Source organism: Lonchura striata, chromosome 15, assembly GCF_050655825.1.
Source record: "Lonchura striata isolate lonStrDom1 chromosome 15, ASM5065582v1, whole genome shotgun sequence".
Classification (NCBI taxonomy): domain Eukaryota; kingdom Metazoa; phylum Chordata; class Aves; order Passeriformes; family Estrildidae; genus Lonchura; species Lonchura striata.
This window is the reverse complement of record NC_140717.1, coordinates 3047115-3064943: the sequence shown is the minus strand read 5'-3', so window position 1 is coordinate 3064943 and position 17829 is coordinate 3047115. Positions and strand designations below refer to the sequence as shown.

General features: G+C 52.4%; 2 protein-coding genes across 11 annotated transcripts in view; both read right to left on the bottom strand.

The window, feature by feature from the left end:
- AIFM3 (AIF family member 3) overlaps nucleotides 1-17829 on the bottom strand; it is a 102823-nt gene that overhangs the window by 16885 nt on the left and 68109 nt on the right. For 3 of the 10 annotated variants that reach the window (XM_085592839.1, XM_085592841.1, XM_085592840.1), the window contains 9 exons: nucleotides 16509-16624; nucleotides 16103-16174; nucleotides 15732-15795; nucleotides 14671-14747; nucleotides 13709-13826; nucleotides 12707-12805; nucleotides 12060-12135; nucleotides 8265-8369; nucleotides 5315-6592 (listed from right to left, as the gene is read on the bottom strand). In XM_085592839.1, coding sequence (XP_085448965.1) covers nucleotides 6553-6592; nucleotides 8265-8369; nucleotides 12060-12135; nucleotides 12707-12805; nucleotides 13709-13826; nucleotides 14671-14747; nucleotides 15732-15795; nucleotides 16103-16174; nucleotides 16509-16624 — 767 coding nt within the window. In that variant the 3' untranslated portion in view covers nucleotides 5315-6552. Of the gene's footprint in view, nucleotides 1-5314; nucleotides 7110-8264; nucleotides 8370-10538; nucleotides 10599-12059; nucleotides 12136-12706; nucleotides 12806-13708; nucleotides 13827-14670; nucleotides 14748-15731; nucleotides 15796-16102; nucleotides 16175-16508; nucleotides 16625-17829 lie in introns of those variants that run through there. The other 7 variants (XM_085592836.1, XM_085592835.1, XM_085592838.1 and 4 more) reach the window with 7 other exon arrangements.
- LOC110473857 (transmembrane protein 17B) lies at nucleotides 277-5159 on the bottom strand. Its single transcript, XM_085592846.1, has 4 exons — nucleotides 1915-5159; nucleotides 1501-1604; nucleotides 1005-1118; nucleotides 277-627 (listed from the first exon to the last, which is right to left on the bottom strand). Exons 1-4 carry the CDS (start codon nucleotides 2030-2032, stop codon nucleotides 346-348), a joined length of 618 nt encoding a protein of 205 aa, XP_085448972.1. The 5' UTR covers nucleotides 2033-5159; the 3' UTR covers nucleotides 277-345.

Below are 17829 nucleotides of genomic sequence, written 5' to 3'. Positions count from 1 at the left end.
AACTCAAGGAGGGTTTAGGAGCCAAGTTTAAAGTTCCAGCCCTGGGCTGGTACTTCCTAGGGGTATGCAGTGGCTCCTGCACCCTGATTCCTGCCTCCTGCCAGGGCTAATGCTGAGCAAGGACAGGCACAGCTGTGGGGTGAGCTGGAATGTTTTAGAGGTGCTAACCGCTCACTTCCACTTTTCCTAGGCTGTGTTAGCTGGTGCAAGGCTGGGATCAGCTGGGCTGTGCCTGGGTGCTGTTCTGGAGTCTCCACAAAGCTCAGAAACAATGTCTGTGGGTTCAAGCACTGTTTAATGCTCCTTGCCAGGATCAGCTGTGTGGGGTGGAGGGGTCATGCAGCATCATCCCATCTTGGCTGCCTGTCCCCCTGTGCCCTCTGGCTCCAGCTGGCCCCTCGCACCCTCCTGGAACTGCCGCAGGTAGAACTGTGCCGCCAGATGCTTGGTCATGGTCCTCAGTGCCAGGAAGGCAGCCACGATCTCGGGGAGGAGGAAGGTCAGGAACAAGCTGTGCATGGGCACCTCCAGCGGTAGGTGGATGACCTGCCTGTCCATCAGCAGGAAGAGCAGGAGGGGCAGCTGGATCAGGAAGGAGAGGAGCAGGAACCCAGCCAGCTCAGGCACCTGCAAGACCAGAGGCTGCTGAGACAGGGCAAGAAGGCAGTGGTGGGCTGGGGGGACCCTCTGTGCTCCTGGAGCTTCCTGCATCAGCCTCTGCTGGCCTTGGTGCCCAGGGACTAGGGATGTCCCTGCTCCATTGAGTTGTGGTGAGATGCTGTCAAACCCCCCCAGTGGAGAGACACAGCAGGAGGGCAAATGGGTCCCTTTCATTCCTCTCTCCAGGTCATGCCTTCACCCATGATTCTCTTCTAGGACAGTTCCAGGTAGACCTCCAGAGAAAGGACAGTGATGGACACATGGCTCATAAGTGAGGAGAAATCCAGCTCCCCCAGCTGGGCTGATCCTCTCTGAGCACAGAGGCCAGGGCAGGCAGTGCTTACCTTCTCCTGGAGGTTCCCCAGGTAGCCCAAGTAGAGGCGGGAGCCCTCAGCCAGCGAGAGGATAAGGAAGGCTGTGACCAGCAGGAACTGATAGTGCCAAGGCAGCAGGTGGTACTGTTATGGGAGCACAGCCTTGTTCAAGTCTAGCTGTCCATGCCCAGTTTCCCTTTCTTCTATGCACCATTCCCTGCTCTCCATGCCTTGTGCCCTCCTCCCCATACCCAGCTTTCCATGCTCTGCCAGATCTCACCATGCTGGTGCACAGCTCTGCCTACTCTTCCCCCCTGTTTTAACCATTCTTGCCTGGAAAGTTAATGATTTCCATCTCTAGCAGACAGAAATGAACAATCTTTTCTCATGGGGGTCAGGGCATTTTGGGACTCCAGTAATTCTGAAAAGGTTCCTCTGTCCGCTGCCCATTTTGTCCCCCACCCAAGCCCAGGGAGACTTGGCAGGAGCAGCTCCTCCCATCCCCACGTGCCCCATGGGATGGTACCTTCAGGTGCAGCATAATTCCCTCAGCCAGGCACCAGACTGGGAAGTAGTAGACGTTGAAGTAGAGCATCACCTGGAGGGGCAGGCTGGACAGCACCTTTTGAGCTAGGCAGGACAGGCAGGAATAGGCAGGCTGCTCACCAGCCCCGGGGTCCCCCTGCCCAGAGGGACCCCCCCCTCACAGTGGAGGTGAGCAACAGACCCTGGGTCCCACAAGCAGCTGATTGCAGCAAATGTTCTTGATTTTGCTCCCCTCCCTGTTGGGTGGTTTCGGGGACTCTTTGGGTGCTTTGGTGATGTGCTGAGTAGGGTCATGGGGATGGACACCCCCTGTTCCCAAGCCCCCCTGTGCAGGGTCATGGGGATGGACACCCCCTGTTCCCAAGCCCCCCTGTGCAGAGCCCTCTGCGCATACCTGGCTGGTAGCCGTGGGCAGTGCTGCTGTCCCACGTCTTGTTGTTGATGAAGAGGGAGCCACTGAAGGCCACCAAGCCTCGGCGCAGGCTGGGGGGCAGTGGGGTGGGTACAGCCATGGACAGCAATCCTGCTCACACCAGCCCGGCTCAGCCCAGATTAGCCAGGAGGGAATCAGTGAGGTGGCAGGCCAGGCTAATGCGCAGGGCCATATGGCCATTGGCTCCCTGGGGACAGGGCTGCTGACCTGGAACGGGGATCTGAGGAAGGAGAATTCCCACCTTGGAACACCAAGCCCATGCAGGAATCACATGGTGGAGTTGCAAGGAAGTCACAAGTCACAGAGCATCTCCTGTCAACAGCATCTTTAGGGGGTGACAGCAGCTTGTACCCGTCACTGTGACTTGAAGCAACTGCACCCTCTCTCAGCCAGGCTCTATCAATACAAATATTGCTCAAAGACCCCTGACAGATGAGGATGCCTCATGAGAGGATGGTACTCTTCACCTGAAATGCTTCTTCAAGGCCTCCAGGTTCATGGAGCATTTACCCATCACTGTGAGTTCCTCAAGCCCCACCCAGGCTCAGGGGTGCTGGGGAGGGCAGTGGGGGATGATGTGTTAGCGGGTGGCTGAGCCAGAGATGACTGGGAGTGAAAGGTTCTTCAGGAACTTCAAGTTGAAAATCACATAATTATTAAGGTGGGAAAACCCCTCAAAGATCATCAGGTCAAATCATTAACACAGCACTGCCAAAGCCACCCCTAAACCATGTTACATCTACACATTTTTTGAACACTTCCAGGGATGAGGGCTCCATCACTGCCCTGGGAAGCCTGTATAAGAGCTGGACAAACCTTTCCATGAAGAAATATTCCCTAATATCCAAACTGAGCCTCCCCTGGCCCAGCCTGAGCTGTTCCCTCTCCATCTGTCCCCATTCCCTGGGAGCAGAGCCCAACTCCCCGGCTGTCCCCTCCTGTCAGGAGCTGTGCAGAGCCACAAGGTCCCCCCTGAGCCTCCTTTTCTCCAGGCTGAGCCCCTTCCCAGCTCCTTCAGCTGTTCCTGGGGCTCCAGCCCCTTCACCAGCACTGTTGCCTTCTCTGGACACACTCTGTCAGTTCTACCCAACAGATCTAGGTCTACCCAACAGACCTCATGATCTTCAGCTCACCCCATAAGGTGCATCAGAGAAGCTGCAAATAGTGAAAGCAAGTGCTGTAAGTGAGGTCCTTAAGGGCCAGAAACTGTCAAGGAACACAAGAAACCAAAGAAAGAGATTATTCTTTTCCTGAATAAAGCTAAAATGAAATTGCAGAGCTCACTGCCATATGCTGTCAAAACCAAACCATCTGGGGCTGAAAGCATGGTTAAACCAGCACCTGATTGGCTGAAGTTACAGGACCACAGAATGGTTTGGGTTGGAAGAGACCTGAAAGCTCATCTCATCCCACCCCCTGCCATGGGCACAGACATCTTCCACTATCCCAGGGTGCTCCAAGCCTCATCCATCCTGGCCTTGGACATGTTCAGGGAGCCAGGAGCAGCCATAGCTGCTCTGGGTACCCTGTGCCTGGGCCTGCCCACCCTCACAGAGAAGAATTTCTACACTACATCCCATCTTCTTCTCAACATCCCAACCTGCCTTGTCCTGTCCCTCCATCCCTTGTCCCCAGTCCCTCTCCAGCTCTCCTGGAGCCCCTTTAGGCCCTGCAAGGGGCTCTGAGCTCTCCCTGGAGCCTTCTCCTCTCCAGGTGAGTACCGCCAGCTCTTCCAGGCTGGCTCCAGTCTTCAGAGGATCTCTGTGGCCTCCTCTGGACTCATTCCAGCAGCTCCAGGTCCCTCCTGTGCTGAAACCCTAGAGCTGGATGCAGTTTTCCAGATGGGGTCTTACCTGCATGGGGCAGATGCTAAGCCCCATCTGTCCCCCAAGTCCTGCCAGCACACAGGTGAGACATGGGCAGGGTGACAGACATGGCCCAGAATCTGAGGAGCAGAAGCTCGTGGAGAGCTCAGGATCTGGAGGCACCAAATCTGCATGGGCAGGCAAGGTGAGCAACCAAGATGATACCTGGGCAGTCTGGTGGAGGTAACTGACATGGGGCAGAGCAGCTGGGGGTCACTTCACGTGCCCCAGCTGGGCTCTCATTCCACATGGGAACAGGCAGTTTCTTAAGAAGAGATGGAAACTTTCTGTCCTGGCGTGAGAGGTTGCAAGATGTGCCTGAAAGGTGGCAGAGAACACAACCCAGCCTTGCCCAGTTCCAGGACAGACTCGCCACTGGGAAGCATTTGCCAAGGCACTAGATAAGGGGTCTCAGGTTCAACACCACCCCACACCTGTGCAGAGAAGCAATACCATCTGAGCCAGCTCTACCTGTGACCTGACATGTACCAAGGAAAGCTACAGTAGTGACTGGGATTTCTCATGTCACGGGTGATATTACCAGCCCTGGTTGAAATAACTCCTCTGTAAAAAGCAGGAAATGGGACTTGTTATCCCCACTGCAGCTGCAGACTGGGATTGAAGGTCCTTCCTCAGCCCCTGAATGGTCTTCAGCCCTGTGAACATGGGGGTGATGCCCATTCTATGCAGCTCATGCACAATACTGAATGAGGCCTCATCAGAGGCAAAGGAGGTTAAAAAGCATCTTCCTGAAAAACAAAGCACACTGCCAGTGTGTCCCCATTGTAGCAAAGCTGTGCTGGGAGAGCTGCCAGTCTCACCCAGCATGAAGAATATGACAGAGAGCTTGGGGAAAACACACCTGCAGGGAATGCCACCCTCTGGTGTCCCAGAGTCCCCTGGCACTCCAGCTGGGTCCCCTGGTGAGCTGCCAAAGCTGAGTCCAACTATCCCACCAGCAGGACACGGGATATAAAGCCAGATCTTTGTGAGCAGTGGGCAGAGGTGAGGCAACACCCGGGCAGCTGCCTCCACCTGGGCAGTGCCCATGGCCCTAGGCCACTCTGTAAGAACCCTGCCTGGGGCACCAGGAGCTGAGCAGCCCCAGCCACCCCTGCCCTCAGAGGAGGATCTGTGGACAGGAACACTGATATTTGTCTTTTGGAACCTGAAATGAGACTTGCAAGTTCCCATTGTTTTGTGGATCCAGCAGACACACAATGATCCCTGTTCATCACAGGATGTGTGCTGGAGTGTGCACATCCTGCTACCATCCCTCCTGGTCATTCCGCCTGGGAAAAGCTTTGCAGTGAAACCAGGAGAGACCAACCAAAGATATGATAGACACTGGTGCATTTCTACCCAGCCAAGATCTGAAATACTGGAAATACAGGTGAGCTGGACACAGGTGGGAAGTCTCCAGAGAATAGGTTCTTGAACAATCTGGCCAACATGAAAACCCAAGGTCTTGGAAGAAATCAAACATGACCCAGACCTCAAGAATAGTATTGCTTTAATTTGTAGGGGGTGAATCAAATTAAAAATATAAATCCTCTTGTTTGGGACTCAGGGTAAAACACTGCTGGGGAAAGAGTCACCCCCAGAACAGAGCACTGGAGTCTCTCCAAGGGGGACCCTCAATCCCCACTCTGCTGGGCTGATGGACACTGGGCTGTGGCTGGCCAGGTTCACTCCTGAGCTGGAGATATGGCTCTTCTTCAGCATGGGGCCAGAAACAGGACAGCAGAGCACTAGCGTGGTGGGCTGGGAAATGCAGCTTTGTCACTGCCAGAGAATGGACAGCCAGAAATACCACCCCCCCCCAGCTACTTTTCCTCTAATAACACCTCAGCAACAGCACTGATCCCACGAGAGCATTAAGGAGAGATAACCCAAGTCTGACTGGAAGGGTGGCCACCCAGTCCAGGGCTGCAACTGAGCCATCACAGCTCTCAGGTACCCCTGCTATGCACTCCGGGAATGGGCGAAGAGCTGCCAGTGCCCCAGCCCAAACGGGGCCCCAAGAGACAGGGAACGAATCCCAAGCCCTTGGCTGCTCCAGGACAGGAGATGCTGGGAGGGGGACTGATGAGCTCCAGAGCCCTCAGCATGGACAGGGACCCACTTCTGCTGGTGGGGCTGCACAGGACCAGCCTGGACAACAAAAGCACCAGCTGCACAGAAATCACCCAGTGTAATCTGGCCTGCCCAAATGCCCCCTGGGGTGGGTGGGCACAGGGAGAGCTGTGACAAGTGCTGCAGCCATGCAGGAAGGGAGTGGCTGTCAGGCTTCGCAGGGATGTGCATTGCAGCTCTGCTGGGAGCAAAAAGAGTTTGGAAAGGAGCATCATGCATGAAAGCACAGGAGCAACCAAAGGCACTCGTACTGCTTATGGGCTTCTGGGAGGGAGGGGCATGCGTGGGGCAGACCCTCAGCCCGATGGCAGCATCCAGAGCCATATGGAGCCCATGCCCGCTGCCAGTGCCAAACCTCTGTAGGCTGCTTTTCCAGCATTCCACAGCAATTGCAACAGCAGAGCCCCAGCCCAGCCCAGCAGGCACAGGGGCAGAGGAGCTGTGTGAGATCCTCTTGGGAAGGTCAGTGCACAATGCCAGGTTCATAAAGGTCTCAAAAGGAAATGGCTGAACCATGGGGTTCCCACTGGGCCATGGAGCTGCTGTCCCATCTCCCCATGGTGAGTGCAGCATCAGGACAGCTCAGCCATCCGTGGCTTTAGGTGCCTTTCCCTGTTAGCCAGGACATGTCTCCAGTTCTAAAAGAGAAAAAATACACAGTGCTGTAAGGGGTTTCTCAACGTGCAGAGGCAAATGCTCTTGGTGTGCCTTGGTGCTAGTCCAGTACTTGATGGCCATCCCACCAACCAGCTGCCTCCTCTGCCCTCACTTAACCTGTCACTAAACTGTCCAAAAAGTCACCTGCAGGTCCTCAATTCTGTGTAAAACTGAGTTCATATATTTTATTTATTTATACTTCAAAGCAGCCCTTCAGCTGAAATTCCATGGAAAGCCACCAAACCCCAGCCAAACAAGGTCCCAGCCAACAGGAACTGTGCCTGATATGGCTCCTGACAGCCCCAGCCCTACCACCCAGCATTGCCCCCCATGTGAGGGAGATGCAAAATAAGGACACATCCCATGAAACCAGTGTCCCCACATGGTAATTAGGGATATGGCCCAGTCAGGGGGTAGCTGTCCCTCCTGCCTTCCTCCCTCACATCCAGCACACTCAGGACCCCAAACTGAACGTACTTGCCATGACGGACAAACAGCCTAAAGTAGTGAAAGCAGCAGGAAATAAAAAGAGAAAAGACATTCACATTTAATCTGGCTTCCTCCAACCCCTGAGCCCCACCACAGGGTCAGCAGCTCCTCCCCGCCCCTGGAATGCCCACAAGATACCACCTCCCTCCCAGCCACAAAGTGGAACACCAGCAACCATTTCCAAATGTACTGGGGTGATGGCACAAGAAATTTTTCTCCTTGAGGGTGGTGAGACCCTGGCACAGGCTGCTCAGAGAATCTCTGGCTGCCCCATCCCTGAAGTGTCCCAGACCAGGTTGGATGGGGCTTGGAGCAATCTGGGATAGCGGCAGGGAAGGAGGCACAGGGTGGAATTGGATGGGCTTTAGGGTCCCTTCCAACCCAAACTATTATGTCATTTTATGAACCCTGTTTCAGCTGAGGGATGCCCAGGGAGTCTGAGAGCCAGAGCTGCCTGGGAGTTGGGAGTGCTCCTCTCCCTGAGCTTTTGAAAAGATCTGTTTTTATTCCAGATGTGGAAACACCCCTGGGAGAGGGACCCACATTTCCTCAGCAGCTCTGATTCCCACTCTAAAGGCTTCTTCCCAGCTGTTATCACCCTCATGGCATTTGCCTTCCAGCATCCACTCTCAGCACAAAGCTATGCTCTTTCCTCTGCACGGTCTTAAAAACAAAGTGAAGGGAGAAAAATGCCCTTTGCCTATGAGCTCTGCTCCAAGGAATTGGAGGCTGAGACACCACAGGCCAGCATCCTGGCACCACCAGCTCTCTGGGCTGGGTTGTGCATGGGGGGGTTATGTACAGGCTACACACCCAGTCCCTTTCTGGAGGTCTTGACTGACTGGGTGTCCAGGTGTGCCCCAGCATCAGGCATTGCTTCCTTGATGATGTGCAAGTGCCCGAAGGCAGAGAGTATCCCCATCCCGTCCTGTCTGTGCAAGGATTTGGGTCCTGGTGTTTAAGGCAAATGCCATGTGTGGGGGATGCCAGACCTGGAAGCAGCTGGGAGACAGCACAGTGGGGATGGAGGAAGCAGAACAGGAAGAGAGATGCAAGAGGGGTATGGAGACGGATCAGCATGAAAGGCTCAGCTTTGCCCAGCACTCCACGGCTGTGCTTAGCCCCTGCCCTGGCACTGCCACTTCCCACTGCCTGTCTACTTACTCTACATCGCGCTTCCGGATGGTCCTGCCAGCAGCCAGGACCTCAGCCACCTTGGAGACAATTGGGTCATAGTTCATGCTGGCCACAGCCACCACCTCGTCACTCCTAGGGCCGGGCAGAGCAGAGCAGTTAGGACAGCCTGGATGGCCACAGCTCCACCACCCAAACCCCACCATGATGGAAAGAAGAAGGAGGCAAAGAGGAGCACCCATTCCAGAGATAGGCCTGATCCCAAGGTATGAGCAGCACTGGAACAAGGTGACTGAAATAAGGATCAGGAGAGGGTACAGAGTGGCATAGCAGGCCCCACTGGTCCCACCAAAGTTGACGATGTTGTGAGCATCACTAGGGTGCCTGGGTGATGGAGACAGCTCTGGCACCCTGGCATCTGTGGGAAACACCACCAAAGGAAGATCTGATGGTGGATAAAAACATGAACCACACGAAGGATGCCCAGCTGTGATCCCTGCACTACTGCCCTGTGCTGAGGGAGTGGAGAGACAGGTGGTCAGGATTTCCCTGTAGAACATCCCCCTCCTGATCCCCACCTCTGAATGGGCAGAATGCCCCACTCTGAGCTGCTCCACGGGCACTGGGACAGCTGGGTTGTCCAACCCCTGAGTCCCACAGCCCCAGCAAGGAAGTCCCCAGGTATATGGGATGTCCAGGATGGCTGACTGTTCCCCTAGCAGGATCCCAATGCAGCCTCAAAGGCTGAGTGGATAACAAATGAAGCAGAAGGAAGAGGATGTAAAACTGCTGGAGGAGCCTTGGCTAAAGGTCACAGGAAAATGAGAAGGGCAGTTCTCATTTGGGATTTGCCAAAGTGAATCCAAGTGTAAACCTTCAAAGCCTGACTCATGAAGAGGTAACTGAATGCACAATGTGAGATCAGGGAAGATGTGTGGGTAAGATTTTAAACTCTGATGATATTGTTGAATAAACTGTTTTAAACTCTGATGATATTGTTGAATAAACTGAAAAGTAGAAGTATCCACTAAACCAAGATCTGCTCTTAAATTGACTGCCAAAGAGCTCTGAAATCAAGAGAGCAAAGAGCAGCTGGGGTGGGGAGGGAGGGATATGTACCTAATTCCCAGGAAGGAGAGAAAAAGCCTTGTTTCAGAAGACACTTCAGCCCTGTACAGCCATGGGAGATAAAGCCATCTCTCACATCTGTCTACAAAGCAGGGCAGCTCCATAAGAGACAGTTTAAAAAAACTCCCATTCCTAGATAAGCTCATGGCAAATAAAGGAGAGCAGTTTCCTGAGCAGAGCCAGCTCCCAGCTGGGGAAACACAAAGTAGTGGGAGAGACCTATCTATCAAAACCAGAGGGAGATGTGCTGCTCCAAGCAACGAATAACCAAGGTGTACAAGGGAACCAGAAGAAGTAGTGCCACCAGCTGTCCACTGGCTCAGCCTCAAACCCAGACAGTGCCCAAAGGGACCAGCCAGGAAGGTGTATGCAGCCCAAACATTTCTGTCAGCACAACATCGGGTAGCTGCTCCTTTTGCAAAATAGTTCATAGCATGCTGGTGAGCTGGAGCACCCTGCATCAGCAGTGGCTTTTGAACACTTTGTCAGACAGATGGGGGAAGCCAGGAGGAATCCCTCTTTTTCAAAAGGTCTTCAAAGGCAACAAGAATTCCCATTCTGAACCTGGAATTTGGAGCAATCAGAAGTCTTTGTGAAGACTGAGGGAAGAAGAAAGCACAGTGGATGTGTCTACATGGTTTTCCCTTCCTCTACAGTGTTCAATGTAACAGAGATGAGGAACCATGAAGAAGACAACCACAGCAATTCCAGCAATTCCCTGGTCTCCAAGATCTTAGGGGCAAGAGGACATCAGTCTGTTGTCAAGGCAGTGTTCCACGGGGACATCTGCAGAGTGCTGTCCCCTACACCTCCCAGCACAGAGCCTCTTACTGGCCTCTATACAGCTCTGACAAAACTGCTTTCCTCTTCAAACTCTGGGGCAGAAGAAGCCTTATGCTGAGGGCAGGCTGTGGGAGCAGGAAACACCAGTGGTTCCTGCAACAACTAAGGAGGACCAGGAGGAGAAGAGTCCAAACACAGGGTGGGTACAGAAGAAGGAAGCAGGAGGAAATGGTCAACTTGGGACCGTCCTCAGTCCAAAAGCATTAGCACCAACTAGAAGAACCACCACGAAAAAAGAAAGAGAAAGAAATGCTCCAACAGCCTCTCACAGACAGGGAGCCGAGCAGTGGGGAACACACTGTCTGACCCCCACAAGCCAGTGCTTCCCAGTACCTCTGGCTCTCAGCATGGAATGCCATCCTGGTACCCACACACCAGCTCCGGGAGACCTTCCTGGGTGGCAGAACAACACAGCACTCAGCAGGGACCTTCAGGTCTGCCCACCAAACTCAGGTCCTCTGGCAAACCCTGTCCCTTCCAGCCACCATGGCACACAGAGTGTGGGGCCCTGTCATGGAGCAGGGATTATGCACCTTGCTCAGGGCATTCCCTTTGAACAGCCTCCTCAGATGTTTAATTAAAACAACCTGATGTTTCCTTTCAAATTAGAATTGGGATAAAGAGATAAAAGGCTCTCATGTGGAAAGGCTACAGGAGGGGAACATCCCCAGAGCAGCTGTCCCCAGCACAGGTGGTGCCTTGGCACAAACCCACCCCTTTAAGCAATTTTGACAAGGTTCCAGCACACTCTGAGCTGTATCCAGTGTGCAAAGGTCCCTGGGTGCTATTTGGAGCCCCATCCCTGCAGCAGGTGTTTACCCAAAGTGTGCAGGTACCAGGGAGAAGAGGGTGAGCACTGGGGATCCCCAGGGGGATGCAGTGAGCCCCATACCTCTTCAAGCCCAATGCACTATCCAACTGCCACGCTCCATTCTGAGCAACATGGGCAAGTGGGCCACCCTCAGGGAGGGAGAAGGCATGGGGTACATTGGAGATGGGACAGAGGGGCAGTGAGATGATATCTGCAAAGCCAGAGCTGGCTCCTGTCCTGAGCTCCCTCCTGATCCCTGCCTGGATGCTGCTGCCAAGTGGTTTGACAGCTGAGCTGGGCAGCCCTTTGCTTCCCTGGTTTCCCTCTCCTGATCCCTAATTGATATTAAGGAAAACATTTGGAGAAACCCCTCTGGTTCCAGCATAAGGATGTTCTGTTGTCACCAGTTTCAAACTGGGATGGAGAAAAGAAAGAGAAGAATAAACAGCAGCAAATATTTTTGGGATAAATTCATGGTGCACTGACTTTCCAGTCTAAACAGCCAGCATGGCTCCAGAACAGCTGAGGCAACACATCCCAGCTGCCAACACATCTCAAGAATGCGTTCCCAGGTAGGGTCCCAACCTGGGGGAGAGCTGGGTTTCACTACAGCAGTAACAAAGCTCCTGAGTTCCTTCAAACCTTCACAGCTTGTGATAGACAGAAGAGTTTTTTGAGCTCAGTTTGTCAAACCAAAAGCAGAAACAGTGATGCTTGAGCACTCTTTCCAGCACTGGTCAAAAATCGTTAATGTGGTGATTATATAGGAAGGAAATATTTGATAGGAATTGCCAGTAGAAGCCATCATCTCCTCACAGAGTTTATGAGGGCAAAGGGCAGAGACACCAGGTCCAAAGACCATTTAAACTTGTTGGACAATCTGAACATAATTTCTCCAGGGCCTTGTATAAGTGTTCCACAAGCTCAGTGTGCAGAGGTGAACAAAACTGACTGACAAAAGCTCTGGCAGAACTATTTTCCAGCCTAGCAGAGTAATCTCAGATGAAGGTCTGTGTAGGAATATAGACAAGAGAAACACTTACTTGGTATAAAATGCCACAAACTTCAGTTCATCTAAATCTCCCTGGATGACAACATCATCAAATCCTTCCCCATGGCCTGGAAGGCAAAGAAGAAGTGAATTCAGCAGCAATTCCTCCAGATCCAGCTCTAAGACAGGGTATTTCATTCCAGCACTACATGGAGAATGTCCTGCAGTGACCAACAGACCAGCACCAGGAGATGCAGGTACCAAAAACCACAGAACAGGAGAGTTTTGGGTTGTAAGATGCCTTGAGAACCACTTTGTTCCCACCCTCTACCACGGGCAGAGATACCTTCCACTATCCCAGGTTGCTCCAAGCTCTGTTCAACCTGGCCTTAGAGACTTCCACAGATGGGGCAGCCAAAGCTTCTCTGGGCAACCTGTGCCAGGGCTTCATCACCCTCACAGGGAAGTACTACTTCCCAATATCTAATTTAAGTGAATCCTCCATCCTGTTTAGAGAAGTGCACTTCATGGCAGATGGGTTTCAGAGAAGACACTGAACCCCCTCGGAAGCCAGGCAGGGAAGCAGCCCTGTGGCAGAGGTAAGTGGGGAGGGTTCAGGTGAAGGAGGTGACCCTGGCTTCTCTGTCCCCTGACACCTCCACCAGCACAAGCTCTCAGCAGCCCCCAGGAGCCCCTCACCCGCATATCGGATGCTCTTCCCGAACATGGCTGTCCACAGGTACGGGACGGTGCTGATCTCCATGCCGTGGGCCAGCATGTTCAGCGCGGCGATGCGGCCTGCAGGAGAGCACAGGGATGGGGGAACTGCCACTCCAGGGCAAGCTCCATGCTCTGCCCTCAGGTCACAGCATCAACACCAGCAGTCACAGAGTACAGGAAAACCAAGAAGAGCTGCTGAGAAAACCCACACAGCAACCAAGACAAAGCAGGAAGCACACAAGGATGGGCTCAGACTCCCTCCTGTGGTGCAGCTCCTACTCGTCACCTCCACTGCCATGAGCCATGTACCCACGAGACTCCTCCCAACTTGTGCAATAGTGACAGGGTTGAGAGTGTGCTGAGCTCCTGCCCAGATGGGGATGGGATGAACAAACCCTTAGAAGGCATGGAGACTGTTGGGGTATGGCCCCTGCTTCAGAAGCATATCTGGACATGGGAGAGGTGTCCAAAGGCTGAATTTGGAGCTGTGGTTCCAAAACCTCTCACCCAGCACAGAGGAATCCTCTCTATGAGACTGTGGCTATGATGGCAGCCCATCACACCAGGGGTTCCAGGCTGACAAGAGGTGAGAAGGGTCAGAGCTCTGCTGAACAGTCCCAGGCCAGCCTGGCAGTGTGGGAAGCCCAGCTGGGGACCTGAGCCCAGGCTGGCATTAGGATGTGGGCTCCTAAGTGTCCTGGGGCAAGAAGTAGAGCAGGCTCCTGCAGCAGTGCCAGGGAGCAAAGAGAATATGAGAAAGCATGTCCCTGGGCTCCTCTGTGTGGTGATGAGGCATTGTTAGGCAAAGCTTGGCAAGAATGCTGACAGATGAAAGCACAACAGGCAGCATAAGATACGCATGCTTCAAAATGTTCAATACAACTACCCAGTCTCTCTGTTGGCAGTTGTCTCATTCTTGCCCTGGAGGGTTTGGAAATTTCCTGAGAATCTGGAAAAGGCTCTTTTCTGCAAAGTACCTACCATGCATGTGGGCCATCTGCCAGTGGGGAACATTCACCTTTTTGTTATTCCTCAAGGCCAATGGAAATGTGACAGCATCTCCAGCAGCAAAGACCCCTGGGATGTTGGTCTGCATCATCTGCAGGGGGGAACAGAGGTGGCCATTAGTGGGGTTTGCACTCTACATGAACAGAAACTCTAGAGCTGGAGTGGTTCAGAGCTGCCACAGTCCCTCAGAATACAGGGAAAACCTGCTTGGCTGTGGGACCCCCATGGGAGATTTCACTCAGTCTTCTTCATTTTCAAATGAGAACACACATGCAGGGACCTACAGTATCCCTCGACCAGTGGGTTATCCAGTAAAAAGACACATAGACTGGTGTCCTGGAGCCTCTCTCAGAAGTCTGGGGTTTGTTGGTGTTGGCTGATAGAGCCCAGCTTATTGCAGGGATGAGCACTTGCATAGCACTGAGTCCCAGCCTCCCAACATGCTCCTTTGCCTAAGGACCCAACACCCACCAGATCCAACACCACTCCCATCGCAGTCACTGGTGGTGGGGAGAACAGATGAGATCCTTTGAGATCCTTAAAAGATGTATCTATCTCTATTTTCTCCCCTCTAAATACCCATACCACTCCAGGACAGCTCAGAGCCAGACCTAAGCCAGAGCATCCAGGTCTGGATGTACACTCCCACTTGCAGGGGGGGTTTCCAGGCACTCTTGGTGAGGCTCCCAGAATTTCACCATCTCACAGAATATCCTGAGATGAAAGGCAACCACAAGGGTCATCAAGTTCAATTCCTGGCCCTGAACAGGCCAACCCAAAGAATTAAAAAATTCCAATTCTGCCAATCATGGCAAATAAAATGCCATGAAAAGCCCCTGTGGCAGCAGTTTGGAGCCCCAGGGAAGCTCATGGATCAGAAGAGCTGACCCAGCTCCTCCTGCTCTCCCTCCCACAGGGGCTGCCCCTGGGCTCACCTTGTTGACCACAATGAAGCCCTTGGAGTCAATGTTGATGCCACTCTGCTTGAGAAAGCCTGTCGCTGGGACTGCACCTGGGGGGAAGCCAAAGGTTTCCCTGCTGCTGCAAAGGCTTCTGCAGTGTCCAGAGTTCCACAGCCCTGGGGGCTGATCCTGAGGCCTTTCCTCCTGCCAGGACAGTGGGGCTGCCCCCAGGGACAGGCAGCAGCTGCTCTGGGAGTGTGGAGCAGGTCTAGGAACCCTAGAGAGCCCGCACTGCATCAGCCTCTGGCCCTTCAGGATCCCTGTCCTGCCCAAGCCATCACTGCGGTCTGCCCACAACCCTTTTCTAGTGCTTAGAGATAATTTTCAATTTAATTCTCTTTCACAGATATTTTGAAAAAAATTATATTTAAAAGAGAATCTTCAAGCATCCAGCCAGGAATTTTCAGCTTCCCCCCAGTCTTTGAATTTCCTTCACCTTCCTTCTCCTTTTTTCTTTTTTTTTTTTTTTTTTTTTTTTTTTTGTTGTTTTACCTCCAGCATTTTCACAGTTCAGAGTAGTCAATAAAAACAACAAAACTACAATTAAATTATTTCTGTGATTCTTCCAGTATACAGCATTTTGAAGAGGGAAGGAAAGGGAATTTCCCCCTGCCCCCGCCAAAGTGTAAAGGACAAATATATCATATTCTATAGGGTATTTTCTTATATTTTATAGTATGAGATACATTTTTGATTGCTGTCAGCAGCAATTAAAAAGAAAAAAAAACACATTAAAAATTCAGTTTGGGGAAGACTTAGTAAAAAACTACTTGAGAGAATGAAACTGCTTTAAATGTTTTTTCTCCCTGGAAAAAAAAAATATTACTTCTGAAATATATTTTCAGTTGCATTTTGTGGTGGGGGCTCTAGAAATACCTTTTTAGATATGTAGACTCATGTGTGGTAATCCGGCAGGGCTGGCAGACCACTGCCAGTACCCCTGGCCACCCTGCCCCAGCGACCTCCTTCTGCCATGTCCCCTCCAACTTCTGCTTTGCCCTCCCTCCCTGGCTCTGCACCCACACAACCCTTACCAACGCCCACAACACAGACATCAGCACGCAGGACCTTCCCACTCTTCAGCACAACCTCCTTCAGCTGCAGGAGACACAAAGGGCAGGGAGGGGGGGCACACCAGAGTTATTTTAGGGACAAAACACCTCTGTAGCAGCAAGAAGCCAAGCTGGCAGCTCACCTCCTTTGTGAAATGCAAATGACCATAATTCCTTAGAAAAGCAGCAGGAGGTGAGTGGGAGCAATGAAGTCACCCCACACCCCACACTGGCATATGTTTGCTCCTGGGGGCCAAATCCGGGAACATGAATTTCAGGGGATAGGAAGTAGGTGAGAGCAAAACCACACTAGGGAAGAGAATGGCAGCTCTGGGTCCCTGCCCACCGCTCACCTTCCCCTCCTGCTCCCGCAGCTCCGACACCTCTGTCTGCATGTAGAACTTCACCCTGTTGTTCTCGAACATCTGGACAGGGGACAAGGGACAGAGTAGGGGACATCAGGACCCTGAACCACCCTGGTCCTGATGTCCTGCTGCCCCCTACACTGCCCTGCCCACCCAGCAGGCTTATCTAAACCTGCACTGATAAGGGGGTCAGCATCCCCACATCCCCAGCACAGCTCTAGAAGGTGTTCCATAGCACATGGAACATAATGGGGAAAATACAGCCCATTCTCACTGACTGCTGCCATCACAGCTTTGTCAATAAATGTGAAGTAAATTCATTAGTGCAATAAGTGAAACAAGAAAAACCTGCTCTGTTACCAACCCCCCCCCCCAGATGGGAAAGCAAGGTCACCTTCATGACAGCACGGCCAACCCTCTCTCCAAAGAACTTCTTGAAGGGGACATGCTCCAGCTCCACCACGGACACCGAGTGGGCCCTCTCTGCGAGGTAGGCGGCCACCTCCATCCCTGGGGAAGAGAAGCAGGTCCAAACAGCCACGTTAACACACCCAGCACTGCCCTGTGTCCCTGGCTGCAGACAAGGGGCAGCCTCACCCACTGCGACTGGGGAGGCTGGAGCTGCCCTCATGGGAGAACTGGGGAGCCACCAGACCTGATCACACCAGGGATCACACCAATTCAGGGGTTCTTAGATGTAGGTTTTAAAGACTAAAGGGAGGAACTGGCCAGGAAATCCCAAAGTGCCCTGGGAAAAACATGGAACAAGGGACCTCAGCCAAGGGAAACCTTCCTCCTATGGCTGGGACAACTTCAGCTGTGGTCTGAAAACTGCTCTTGGGAGTGGCTGTTTTCTCCCATCAGAATGATAGAATTCTGGTGCTGGGAATTGCATGGGAACCTCTGTGGGAATGATTATTCTCCTGCACGGTGGGGGTGTAGTGAGGCAGAGATCTCTGAAGCTTGCTCTTGGGGAGAGAGGTTTATTCAAAGATTCAGGAATGCCCAAGCTTCGTGCTCTCAGGCGTAGCACGTGGCTGGGTTTAGGAGGACGGGGGAGGGGAGAGAGAAAACGGAGGGTTTAGGGGGGGAGGAAGTAAGTCCAAGAGAGGAGGAGAGGGCCAAGAGAGGAGGAGAGGGCCAAGAGGCCACATGGCCCCTCGGAGCCCCCTTTTCAGGGGCTCCCAGGTGGGCTGGGACAAGGCATGGGCCAATGGGTTTACAGACTCTGATGTTTTAGGGGCAGGTACAGAGGTGCGGGATGAACCACAATCTCTTGCGGGGTGGGATGGAACAGTCCATTTCACTCCAGGATTCATCCAAGGGTAGAAGTGACATTCGGCTAGCTAAGATAACAATCATATCTATCTACCCTCTGCAACAAACCTCCACCAAGACATCTTCTGTCTGTGAGGGTTTTTTGGAAAGGAATCTTTTTGATGACCTGCAGTTTGCAATTGGGACCCCACACCACATGCTTTTCTGTAGATCATATTGATTCAACCATTAAAACAAGTTTATTGTTTCATGAATATTTTATAACAAATTTCCTGACCAATAACCATATTTTTAAGGCTTGCCGGACTCATTCTTATTTTGTTAGGACCCACAATAATTTTGTTGGAACCAAATCAAGCAAAAAGAAGAGCCATCAAAGAAACTACAAGATTTTTTCCTGTTAATTTAAAAAATTCACCACACTGCTAAAATGTGAA